Source organism: Hypanus sabinus, unplaced genomic scaffold, assembly GCF_030144855.1.
Source record: "Hypanus sabinus isolate sHypSab1 unplaced genomic scaffold, sHypSab1.hap1 scaffold_1883, whole genome shotgun sequence".
Lineage (NCBI taxonomy): Eukaryota > Metazoa > Chordata > Chondrichthyes > Myliobatiformes > Dasyatidae > Hypanus > Hypanus sabinus.
Window position 1 is genome coordinate 1 of NW_026779974.1, and position 12,669 is coordinate 12,669.

The 12,669-nt window shown below is 61.5% G+C and overlaps 1 protein-coding gene across 1 annotated transcript; it reads left to right on the top strand.

Moving 5' to 3' along the window:
* Positions 1 to 2,780: 2,780 nt before the first annotated feature.
* psme1 (proteasome activator subunit 1) lies at positions 2,781 to 9,282 on the top strand (the record flags this gene model as incomplete). The annotated part of the gene is made up of 8 exons (XM_059959823.1): positions 2,781 to 2,813; positions 3,199 to 3,261; positions 3,967 to 4,062; positions 4,458 to 4,542; positions 7,370 to 7,467; positions 7,621 to 7,689; positions 7,901 to 7,968; positions 9,228 to 9,282. Coding segments are annotated over 8 exons (567 nt in total), but the record flags the coding sequence as incomplete, so codon positions are not given.
* Positions 9,283 to 12,669: the final 3,387 nt, after the last annotated feature.

A 12,669-nucleotide genomic window follows, 5' to 3' on the forward strand; every position in this document is an offset into this window, starting at 1 on the left:
GGGATCGGCCCAGGGGGCTGGTGAGGGAGCAAGGGGATTCCGGAGGGGAGGAGGGATCGGCCCCGGGGCTGGTGAGGGTGGGAGAGGGATTCCGGAGGGGAGGAGGGATCGTCCCAGGGGCTGGTGAGGGGAGCGAGGGGATTCCGAAGGGGAGGAGGGATCGGCCCAGGGGCTGGTGAGGGAGCAAGGGGATTCCGGAGGCAATGAGGGATCATCCCAGGGGCTGGTGAGGGAGCGAGGGGAGGAGGGATCGCCCCAGGGGCTGGTGAGGGAGCGATGGTTTCCGGAGTGGAGAAGGAAACTGGTGCAGAGAGGGATGGGGGGGGAGGTGGTTGGTGAGGTGCCCAGGAACAAAAGAGAAATAAGGGACTAATGAGAGGGACTTTGCGGATTGCAGGTTGGAGGTGTAGAAGGAGATAAACACAGGTCCCTACCCTCCCTCTGTCCCCTCCTTCCCCTCTCTCTCCCTCCCCTCTCTCTCCCTCCCCTCTCTCTCCCTCCCCTCTCTCTCCCTCCCCTCTCTCTCCCTCCCTCTCTCCCTCCCCTTCCCACTCTCCCCTCTCCCCCTTACCCACCCTCTTTCCCTTACCCCTCTCCCTCCCCCTCCCCTCTCTCCCCACTCTCCCTTCTCCCCCTTACCCCCCTCTCTCCACAGAACATTACAGCACAGAAACAGGCCTTTTAGCCCTTCTTGCCTGTGCCGAACCATTTTTCTGCCTAGTCCCACTGACCTGCAGCTGGCCCATATCCCTCCATACCCCTCTCATCCATGTACCTGTCCAAGTTTTTCTTAAATGTTAAAAGTGAGCCTGCATTTACAACTTCATCTGGCAGCTCATTCCACACTCCCATTACTCTCTGTGTGAAGGAAGTCCCCCCCAATGTTCCCTTTTAACTTCTCCCCCTTCACCCTTAACCCATGTCCTCTGGGTTTTTTTCTCCCCTAACCTCAGTGTAAAAAGCCTGCTTGCATTCACTCTATCTATACCCATCATAACTTTATATATCTCTATCAAGTCTCCCCTCATTCTCCTACCCTCTAGGGAATAAAGTCCTAACCTATTCAACCTTTCTCTGTAACTCAGTTTCTCAAGTCCCAGTAACATCCTTGTAAACCTTCTCTGCACTCTTTCAACCTTATTAATATCCTTCCTGTAATTCGGTGACCAAAACTGCACACAATACTCCAAATTCGGCCTCACCAATGCCTTATACAACCTCACCATAACATTCCAACTCTTGTATTCGATACTTTGATTTATAAAGGCTAGTGTACCAAAAGCTCTCTTTACTACCCTATTCTACCTGTGATGCCACTTCTAGGGAATTTTGTATCTGTATTCCTAAATCCCTCTGTTCTACTGCACTTCTCAGTGCCCCTACCATTCACCTTGTATGTTCTACCTAGGTTTTTCCTTCCACAGTGCAATACCTCACACTTGTCTGTATTAAACTCCATCTGCCATTTTTCAGCCATTTTTCCAGCTGGTCCAGATCCCTATGCAAGCTTTGAAAACCTTCCTCACTGTCCAATCTTTGTATCATCAGCAAATTTGCTGATCCAATTTACCACATTATCATCCAGATCATTGATATAGATGACAAATAACAATCCCTGATAACAACATAACAAAGCACTGATCCCTGTGGCCTCCACTCAGAGAAGCAATCCTCCACTACCACTCTCTGACTTCTCCCATTGAGCCACTGTCTAATCCAATTTACTACCTCACCATGTATACCTAGTGACTGAATCTTCCTTACTAACCTCCCATGCAGGACCTTGTCAAAGACCTTACTGAAGTCCATGTAGATAACATCCCCTCCCCATCTCTCTCCCCCTCCCCCTCTCTCTCCCCCTCCCCTCTCTCTCCCCCTCCCCCTCTCTCTCCCCCTCCCCATCTCTCTCCCCTCCCATTCTCCCCCACTCCCTCTCCCCCACTCCTCCTCCTCTCTCCCCTCCCCATATCCCACACCCCTGTGTCCCCTCTCCCATCTCCCCTTCTCCCACTCTCTCACTCTTCCCTCTCCCCACTCCCCTTCCCAGTCTCCCTCCCTCTCTCTCCCTTCCCCATCACCCCCTCCCCATCTCCCAGCTTCACCTTTTCCCATTCTCTCTCATCCCCTCTCCTCCTGTCCCCTCTCCCCTCCCCTCCCCTTCTCTTGCCTCTCCCTTCACCTCCTTTCCCCTTCTCTCTTCTCTCCCCCTCTCTCTTCCCTCCCCTCATTCTCTCCCCCTCTCCCCCACTCTCCCTTCTTCAGTTCTCTCCCCTCCCTATCTCCCCTCTCCCAATCTTTCCTTCTTTCCCTCTTCCCTCTCTTCCCCCCACTCATTCCCTCAACCCCTCCACTACACCCTCCCCATCTCTCTCTCCTCCCCCACTCTCTCCCACTCTCCCCTTCTCTCTCTGCTTCTCTCCTCCCCACTCTCTTTATCCTCCCCACCCCTTTCTCCCACTCTCTCCCCTCCCTCCCTCTCTCCCCCTCTCCCCTTCCCCCTCCATCTCCTTTCCTCCACCTCTCTCTCCCACTCTTGACCCACCCCCTGCTCCCCCTCCATTCTCTGTCCCCCCTTTGTCTTCACCATGGCCTCCCCCTCTCCTCCCAACCCCCCTCACCCTCTCACTCTCTCCCCCTCTCCTTGTGTCTCGTCCTCTCTCTGCTGCTTTTCTCCCCACCCTCTCTCCCCATCTCCACCCTCTGTCCATCTCCCCTTTAACAAGCCACCACTGTCTGACTGCCCCACCTCACCACCTTTCTCTCTCCATTCCTTCCAACAGGTGAATGGATTCAAGCGGGACCTGGGTACCCAGGTGAGTCTGCCCCTGTTTACCCAACACCGTGCGATGCATGCCTGTCTCTGTGTGTGCTCCTGGCTGTTTTGTGTGACTGTGCCCAGCTTCGTCTGTCAGGTGTGGGTTGTCCTCATCTCTCTGCCTGTGCCTGCGTTGGGGTCTGCGTCTCTCTGCCTGCGTTTGGGGTCTGTGTCTCTCTGCCTACGCCTGCGTTTGGGGTCTGCGTCTCTCTGCCTACGCCTGCATTTGGGGTCTGCGTCTCTCTGCCTGCGCCTGTGCATAAGTGCATTAGAGTTTGCATCTCTGTGCGCCCCTGGTTTTTGGCGTGCGTGTCTGTCTGTGCGCGCCTGTGTAGGGGTCCCTGTCTTGCTGCATTTACTGACGCTCTCCCATCCTTCCGCAGGCCGAGGCACTCCTGGCAGATTTCTTCCCCAGAAAGCTGTTGGAACTGGACACACTGCTGAAGGTCTGGATGGCCAGAACATCTCTCCCCTCGTCAACCCCTCTGAACCACGGGTGGGGAGAAGGAGGGACACCTCAGGAATCCTGGGCTGCCCCTTAGGGTCGGCCGATGAAACCCCTCCTCCTGTGGTTTCGGAGGGCAGTGGGTTCTTGGAAAGGCACTAACCTTTCACCTCGCAGAAATGAGCTCACAGAGCCCCTTGGGTCAGTTCCCCTGAGCTTAGTTGAAAATGCTCGTTGGGACAGCTCACCTTACTTCTCAGAATTAAACTCAGAGGGCCTCATGGTCAACAGCTCCTGACATTTCACCTTTGCCCTGACCTCTCACTCTCTGGTATGACCTGGGGTTGAAAGGAGAGCGAGGTCTTTGCTCTGTCTGTCTGGGACAGTCCCTGACCTCTCACCCCAGGGTGAAAGGCCCCTCAGCTGGAGGCAGAGCGGCAGGCCCTCCGATGAACTTGTGCCTCTCACCTCAGCCTCCCAGGACCCAAAAGGACATCGAGGATCTGATGTGGGGAGGGCGAGTGACTTACACTTGGCTCTGAATTTTTAACCCCCACGGTGATCTGGGTCAAAAGGTACTGAGGTCGCAGCCCTGCTCAGTGCAGGTTGGAATGTCACTTTTGACCTTTCACCTGTTGGGTGGACTCCTGCCCCTGACCTTTCACCTCCCAGGTGAACTCTCACCCTCTGACCTCTGTGCCCACAGGAGGAGGAACTGAACATTCCTGACCCAGCCTCCATCCATTCTGAGCTGGACATTCCCATTCCAGACCCGGCCAAGGACAAGCTGAAGGAGGAAGAGGTGAGTGAATGAGGTGGTATTTTCCTCACAGTCGGCCCCTCCCTGCCACTCACAGTGCCCTCTCCCTCCTTGCCTCCCCCATGTATGTGGCGACGTCTCTGTTCCTCATACAGAACTCCCTCCCTCCACCTCCCCCTCCCACGGTACTTCCTCCCTCCGTCCTTCCTAATCTACCGCTACCTTCCCTATCTTCCTCCTGCCCTGCCCCATGGCACAGCATCCCTCCACACCTGCCCCTGCCCCCTCTGTTCCTCCTCAGACCTTGCCTCCCTCCTCCTCAACACCACTCGCTCTCTTCCTTCCCCTCCCTGCCTCCACGCTCCCCTCCCCCCCCCACCCCAGACTCCACACTCCTCCCTCGACCCCACAGTCACTGCCTGTGTTTGGTGTTGCAGAAGAAGAAGAAGAAGGCGGCGGAGAAGAAGGACAAGGAGGAGAAGGGGAAGGACGAGAAGGAAGACAAGGACGATGAGGATAGTGGTGGGTGCTGGAGCCCTCAGCGGGTGGAGTTCCTTGTGCTTATGTCAAGGGATGCACCTGCATAATCCCCACCCCTCACCGTCTCTGTGATACCCCCCACACCCATCTCTGTCACCCTCTCTCTCCCCTACACTTCTCCTTGTCTTTGGGACCCGTTCCCTCCTCAGCACTCTTCCCCATCTCTGGTTACCCGAACTCTCTCCCCAATACCCCTCCCCGTGATTCCCGCTGTCCCAGTCTCTGGGACACCCTCCTTGTCCCCATCACCCCCTCCCTGTCTCCGGGACCCCCTCCCTGTCCCCATCATCTCCTCCTGACTCCGGGACTCCCTCCTTGTCCCCATCACCCCCTCCCTGTCTCTGGGACTCCCTCCCTGTCCCCATCACCCCTCCCTGCCTCCAGGAACCCCTTTCTTTCCCTGTCCCCATCACCCCCCTCCCTGTCCCTGCCTCCAGGACTCTCTCCCTGTCCCCGTCACCTCCTCCTGTCTCCGTGACCCCTTCCCTGTCCCCGTCACCTCCTCCTGACTCCGGGACCCCCTCCCTGTCCCCTTCACCTCCTCCTGACTCCAGGACCCCCTCCCTGTCCCCGTCACCTCCTCCTGACTCCGGGACCCCCTCCCTGTCCCCGTCACCTCCTCCTGACTCCGGGACTCCCTCCCTGTCCCCCGTCACCTCCTCCTGACTCGGGACCCCCTCCCTGTCCCCGTCACCTCCTCCTGACTCGGGGACCCCCTCCCTGTCCCCGTCACCTCCTCCTGACTCCGGGACCCCCTCCCTGTCCCCATCACCTCCTCCTGACTCCGGGACTCCCTCCCTGTCCCCGTCACCTCCTCCTGACTCAGGGACCCCCTCCCTGTCCCCCGTCACCTCCTCCTGACTCGGGGACCCCCTCCCTGTCCCCGTCACCACCTCCTGACTCTGTGACCCCTTCCCTGTCCCCGTCACCTCCTCCTGACTCTGGGACCCCCTCCCTGTCCCGTCACCTCCTCCTGACTCCGGGACTCCCTCCTTGTCCCCATCACCCCCTCCTGTCTCTGGGACTCCCTCCCTGTCCCCATCACCCCTCCCTGCCTCCAGGAACCCCTTTCTTTCCCTGTCCCCATCACCCCCTCCCTGTCCCTGCCTCCAGGACTCTCTCCCTGTCCCCGTCACCTCCTCCTGTCTCCGTGACCCCTTCCCTGTCCCCGTCACCTCCTCCTGACTCCGGGACTCCCCTCCCTGTCCCCGTCACCTCCTCCTGACTCCGGGACCCCCTTCCTGTCCGCATCACCTCCTCCTGACTCTGGGATTCCCTCCCTGTCCCCGTCGCCTCCTCCTGACTCGGGGACCCCCTCCCTGTCCCCGTCGCCTCCTCCTGACTCCGGGACCCCCTCCCTGTCCCCTTCTCCTCCTCCTGACTCCGGGACCCCCTCCCTGTCCCCGTCACCTCCTCCCTGACTCCGGGACCCCCCTCCCTGTCCCCGTCGCCTCCTCGTGACTCCGGGACCCCCTCCCTGTCCCCTTCTCCTCCTCCTGACTCCGGGACCCCCTCCCTGTCCCCTTCTCCTCCTCCTGACTCCGGGACCCCCTCCCTGTCCCCGTCACCTCCTCCTGACTCCGGGACCCCCTCCCTGTCCCCGTCGCCTCCTCGTGACTCCGGGACCCCCTCCCTGTCCCCTTCTCCTCCTCCTGACTCCGGGACCCCCTCCCTGACCCCGTCACCCCCCTCCCTGTCCCCGTCACCCCTCCTGACTCAGGGACTCCCTCCCTGTCCCCTTCACCTCCTCCTGACTCTGGGACTCCCTCCCTGTCCCCGTCACCTCCTCCTGACTCCGGGACTCCCTCCTTGTCCCCATCACTCCCTCCCTGTCTCTGGGACTCCCTCCCTGTCCCCGTCACCTCCTCCTGACTCCGGGACTCCCTCCCTGTCCCCGTCACCTCCTCCTGACTCCGGGACTCCCTCCCTGTCCCCGTCACCTCCTCCTGACTCCGGGACCCCCTCCCGTCCCCGTCACCTCCTCCTGACTCGGGGACCCCCTCCCTGTCCCCGTCACCTCCTCCTGTCTCCGGGACTCCCTCCCTGTCCCCGTCACCTCCTCCTGACTCCGTGACTCCCTCCCTGTCCCCGTCACCTCCTCCTGACTCGGGGACCCCCTCCCTGTCCCCATCACCTCCTCCTGACTCCGGGACCCCCTCCCTGTCCCCGTCACCTCCTCCTGACTCCGGGACCCCCTCCCTGTCCCCATCACCTCCTCCTGACTCTGGGATTCCCTCCCTGTCCCCGTCGCCTCCTCCTGACTCCGGGACCCCCTCCCTGTCCCCTTCTCCTCCTCCTGACTCCGTGACTCCCTCCCTGTCCCCGTCACCTCCTCCTGACTCGGGGACCCCCTCCCTGTCCCCGTCACCTCCTCTTGTCTCTGGGACCCCCTCCCTGTCCCCTTCACCTCCTCCTGTCTCCGGGACTCCCTCCCTGTCCCCGTCACCTCCTCCTGACTCTGGGACTCTCTCCCTGTCCCCGTCACCTCCTCCTGACTCGGGGACCCCCTCCCTGTCCCCTTCACCTCCTCCTGACTCGGGGACCCCCTCCCTGTCCCCGTCACCTCCTCCTGTCTCTGGGACCCCCCCTCCCTGTCCCCATCACCTCCTCCTGTCTCCAGGACTCCCTCCCTGTCCCCGTCACCTTCTCCTGACTCTGGGACTCCCTCCCTGTCCCCGTCACCTCGTCCTGACTCCGGGACTCCCTCCCTGTCCCCATCACCTCCTCCTGACTCCGGGACTCCCTCTCTGTCCCCGTCACCTCCTCCTGACTCGGGGACCCTCTGTAAATCGAGCGGTGACTTTTCCAGGACCCCCCTGTGGCCCGGTGAGCAGTAATGAGAGGATTGTGGCCCTGCTGGGCCGCGTGAAGCCCGAGATTGCCCTGCTGAAGGAGAAGAGCAATGTGGTGAGTAACTGGGGGCGATGGTGGGGTCGGGGTGTGACGTGTGCATTGAGGGGCAGGGTGTCGAGCAGGCGGGGAGGGGGTAGGGGCAGGTTGTGTTAAAGTGTTGGGGGGGTTCATGCCTATAGATAATGTTGCTCTCGTCCTCCCTCCCAGGTGTCCATCTGGCTCCAGGTTCAGATCCCGAAGATCGAAGACGGCAACAACTTTGGCGTCCAGGTTCAGGTCAGTGAGTGAGGGCTGGGGGGTCAGGGTTCACCTGTGGAGGTCAGGGGTCAGGGTGAGGAGACTGGTGGCTGGAGAGGAAGGGAGGGGGTGATGGGGGATGGAGAGGGGGCGCAGAGAGGTGGGGGATGAGTGATAGTCGGGTGGGTGTAGGGGGTAGGAGAGGATCCTCATGGAGAGATGCACTCACCCTCCGTGTCTTCTGTTGCAGGAGAAAGTGTTTGAGGGGATGACAGGATGTCGGACCAAGATCGAGGGATTTCAGACACAGATCACCAAGTATGGTCGCTGTCTCGCACCCTCACCTCTTTGTCTGCTCCCTTCCCCTCCACTGGCCCCCTCCTCCTGCACTCTCCGATCAACCACTCCTCCTCCTTCCCCCTCCCCCAGAAACCCCTCCACCACTCTCCCACCAACCACTCCTCCTCCTTCCCCCTCCCCCTGGCCCTCACCTCCTTCTATCCCACTCCACTGGCCCCCTCCTCCTCCACTCTCCCACCAACCACTCCTCCTCCTTCCCCCTCCCCCTGGCCCTCACCTCCTCCTTCTATCCCCCTCCACTGGCCCCCTCCTCCTCCACTCTCCCACCAACCACTCCCCTCCTTCCCCCTCCCCCTGGCCCTCACCTCCTCCTTCTATCCCCCTCCCCCTGGCCCCCTCCTCCTCCACTGGCCCCCTCCTCCTCCACTCTCCGATCAACCACTCCTCCTCCTTCCCCCTCCCCCAGAAACCCCTCCACCACTCTCCCACCAACCACTCCTCCTCCTTCCCCTTCCCCCTCCCCCTGGCCCTCACCTCCTCCTTCTATCCCCCTCCACTGGCCCCCTCCTCCTTCACTCTCCCACCAACCACTCCTCCTCCTTCCCCCTCCCCCCTGGCCCTCACCTCCTCCTTCTATCCCCCTCCACTGGCCCCCTCCTCCTCCACTCTCCCACCAACCACTCTCCTCCTTCCCCCTCCCCCTGGCCCTCACCTCCTCCTTCTATCCCCCTCCACTGGCCCCCTCCTCCTCCACTCTCCCACCAACCACTCCTCCTCCTTCCCCCTCCCCCTGGCCCTCACCTCCTCCTTCTATCCCCCTCCACTGGCCCCCTCCTCCTCCACTCTCCCACCAACCACTCCCCTCCTTCCCCCTCCCCCTGGCCCTCACCTCCTCCTTCTATCCCCCTCCCCCTGGCCCCCTCCTCCTCCACTCTCCCACCAACCACTCCCCTCCTTCCCCCTCCCCCAGAAACCCCTCCACCACTCTCCCACCAACCCCTCCTCCTCCTTCCCCCTCCCCCTGGCCCTCACCTCCTCCTCCCATCCCGCTCCACTGGCCCCCTCCTCCTCCACTCTCCCACCAACGCCTCCTCCTCCTTCGCCCTCCCCCTGGCCCTCACCTCCTCCTCCTTCCCCCTCCCCTGGCCCTCTCCTCATTCTCTTCCTACTAACCCTCCCCCTCCTGGCCACCTTGTTCACCCCACCATCGCTCTGACACATGTGCTCCCTCACTCCCTCGATCTCCCCTTGCTGATGCTCACTCCCTCTCTCTTCAGGTATTTCCAGGAACGAGGTGACGCGGTGGCAAAGGCTGCAAAGGAGCAACACGTGGTGAGTCTCCTCCATCCGTCCCTTCCCTCCCCTCCCCAAATCCTTCCTCCGTCCCTCTCCTCCCCTCCCCAAATCCTCCCTCCGTCCCTCACCTCCCCTCCCAAATCCTCCCTCCGTCCCTCTCCTAGTCCCCGAATCCTCCCTCCGTCCCTCTCCTCCTTTCCCCAAATCCTCCCTCCCTCCCTTACCACTCCTCCCCGAATCCTCCCTCCGTCCCTCTCCTACTGTCCCCGAATCATCCCTCCGTCCCTCTCCTACTATCCCCAAATCCTCCCTCCGTCCCTCTCCTATTGTCCCCGAATCCTCCCTCCGTCCCTCTCCTACTGTCCCCGAATCCTCCATCCGTCCCTCTCCTCCCCTCGCCGAATCCTCCCTCCGTCCCTCACCACCCCTCCCCGAATCATCCCTCCGTCCCTCACCAACCCTCCCCGAATCATCCCTCCGTCCCTCACCAACCCTCCCCGAATCCTCCATTCGTCCCTCTCTTCCCCTCCCCGAATCCTCCATCCGTCCCTCTCCTCCCTTCCCCGAATCCTCCATCCATCCCTCACCACCCCTCCCCAAATCCTCCATCCGTCCCTCTCCTCCCTTCCACAAATCCTCCCTCCATCCCTCCTCTCCACTCCCCAAATCCTCCCTCCTTCCCTCCCCTCCCCTCCCCTCCCCAAATCCTCCCTCCATCCTTCCCCTCCCCAAATCCTCCCTCCGTCCCTCTCCTACTGTCCCCAAATCCTCCATCCGTCCCTCTCCTACTGTCCCCGAATCCTCCTTCCGTCCCTCTCCTTCAGTCCCCGAATCCTCCTTCCGTCCCTCTCCTACTGTCCCGAATCCTCCCTCCGTCCCTCTCCTACTGTCCCCGAATCCTCCCTCCGTCCCTCTCCTCCCCAAATCGTCCATCCGTCCCTCACCACCCCTCCCCGAATCCTCCCTCCCTCCCTCTCCTACTGTCCCTGAATCCTCCCTCCGTCCCTCTCCTCCTTTCCCCAAATCCTCCCTCCATCCCTTACCACTCCTCCCCGAATCCTCCCTCCGTCCCTCTCCTACTGTCCCCGAATCCTCACTCCGTTCCTCTCCTACTATCCCCAAATCCTCCCTCCGTCCCTCTCCTACTGTCCCCGAATCCTCCATCCGTCCCTCACCACCCCTCCCTGAATCCTCCCTCCGTCCCTCTCCTACTGTCCCCGAATCCTCCATCCGTCCCTCACCACCCCTCCCCGAATCCTCCCTCCGTCCCTCTCCTACTGTCCCCGAATCCTCCCTCCATCCCTCACCACCCCTCCCCGAATCCTCCCTCCTTCCCTCTCCTACTGTCCCCAAATCCTCCATCCGTCCCTCACCACCCCTCCCCGAATCCTCCCTCCGTCCCTCTCCTACTGTCCCCGAATCCTCCATCCGTCCCTCACCACCCCTCCCCGAATCCTCCCTCCGTCCCTCTCCTACTGTCACCGAATCCTCCCTCCGTCCCTCTCCTTCTGTCCCCGAATCCTCCCTCCGTCCCTCTCCTACTGTCCCCGAATCCTCCCTCCGTCCCTCTCCTACTGTCCCTGAATCCTCCCTCCGTCCCTCACCACCCCTCCCCGAATCCTCCCTCCGTCACTCACCACCCCTCCCCGAATCCTCCCTCCTTCCCCCTCCTACTGTCCCCAAATCCTCCATCCGTCCCTCACCATCCCTCCCCGAATCCTCCCTCTGTCCCTCACCAGCCCTCCCCAAATCCTCCCTCCGTCCCTCACCACCCCTCCCCGAATCCTCCCTCCGTCCCTCTCCTACTGTCCCCGAATCCTCCCTCCGTCCCTCACCACCCCTCCCCAAATCCTCCCTCCGTCCCTCTCCTACTGTCCACAAATCCTCCCTCCGTCCCTCTCCTACTGTCCCCGAATCCTCCATCCGTCCCTTCCCTCCCCTCCCAAATCCTCCATCCATCCCTCTCCTACTGTCCCCGAATCCTCCCTCCGTCCCTCTCCTACTATCCCCAAATCCTCCCTCCGTCCCTCTCCTACTGTCGCCGAATCCTCCCTCCGTCCCTCTCCTACTGTCCCCGAATCCTCCCTCCGTCCCTCTCCTACTGTCCCCGAATCCTCCCACCGTCCCTCTCCTCCCCTCCCCGAATCCTCCCTCCGTCCCTCACCTACTGTCCCCGAATCCTCCCTCCCTCCCTCTCCTACTGTCCCTGAATCCTCCCTCCCTCCCTCTCCTAATGTCCCCCAATCCTCCCTCCGTCCCTCTCCTACTGTCCCCGAATCCTCCATCCGTCCCTCACCACCCCTTCCCGAATCCTCCCTCCGTCCCTCACCACCCCTCCCCGAATCATCCCTCCGTCCCTCACCAACCCTCCCCGAATCCTCCATTCGTCCCTCTCTTCCCCTCCCCGAATCCTCCATCCGTCCCTCTCCTCCCTTCCCCGAATCCTCCATCCATCCCTCACCACCCCTCCCCAAATCCTCCATCCGTCCCTCTCCTCCCTTCCACAAATCCTCCCTCCATCCCTCCTCTCCACTCCCCAAATCCTCCCTCCTTCCCTCCCCTCCCCTCCCCTCCCCAAATCCTCCCTCCGTCCTTCCCCTCCCCAAATCCTCCCTCCGTCCCTCTCCTACTGTCCCCAAATCCTCCATCCGTCCCTCTCCTACTGTCCCCGAATCCTCCTTCCGTCCCTCTCCTTCAGTCCCCGAATCCTCCCTCCGTCCCTCTCCTACTGTCCCGAATCCTCCCTCCGTCCCTCTCCTACTGTCCCCGAATCCTCCCTCCGTCCCTCTCCTCCCCAAATCGTCCATCCGTCCCTCACCACCCCTCCCCGAATCCTCCCTCCCTCCCTCTCCTACTGTCCCCGAATCCTCCCTCCGTCCCTCTCCTCCTTTCCCCAAATCCTCCCTCCATCCCTTACCACTCCTCCCCGAATCCTCCCTCCGTCCCTCTCCTACTGTCCCCGAATCCTCACTCCGTTCCTCTCCTACTATCCCCAAATCCTCCCTCCGTCCCTCTCCTACTGTCCCCGAATCCTCCCTCCGTCCCTCTCCTACTGTCCCAGAATCCTCCCTCCGTCCCTCTCCTCCCCTCCCCGAATCCTCCCTCCGTCCCTCTCCTCCCCTCCCCGAATCCTCCCTCCGTCCCTCTCCTACTGTCCCCGAATCCTCCATCCGTCCCTCACCACCCCTCCCCGAATCCTCCCTCCGTCCCTCTCCGAATCCTCCCTCCGTCCCTCTCCTACTGTCCCCGAATCCTCCCTCCGTCTCTCTCCTTCTGTCCCCGAATCCTCCCTCCGTCCCTCTCCTACTGTCCCCAAATCCTCCCTCCGTCCCTCTCCTACTGTCCCTGAATCCTCCCTCCGTCCCTCACCACCCCTCCCCGAATCCTCCCTCCTTCCCCCTCCTACTGTCCCCAAATCCTCCA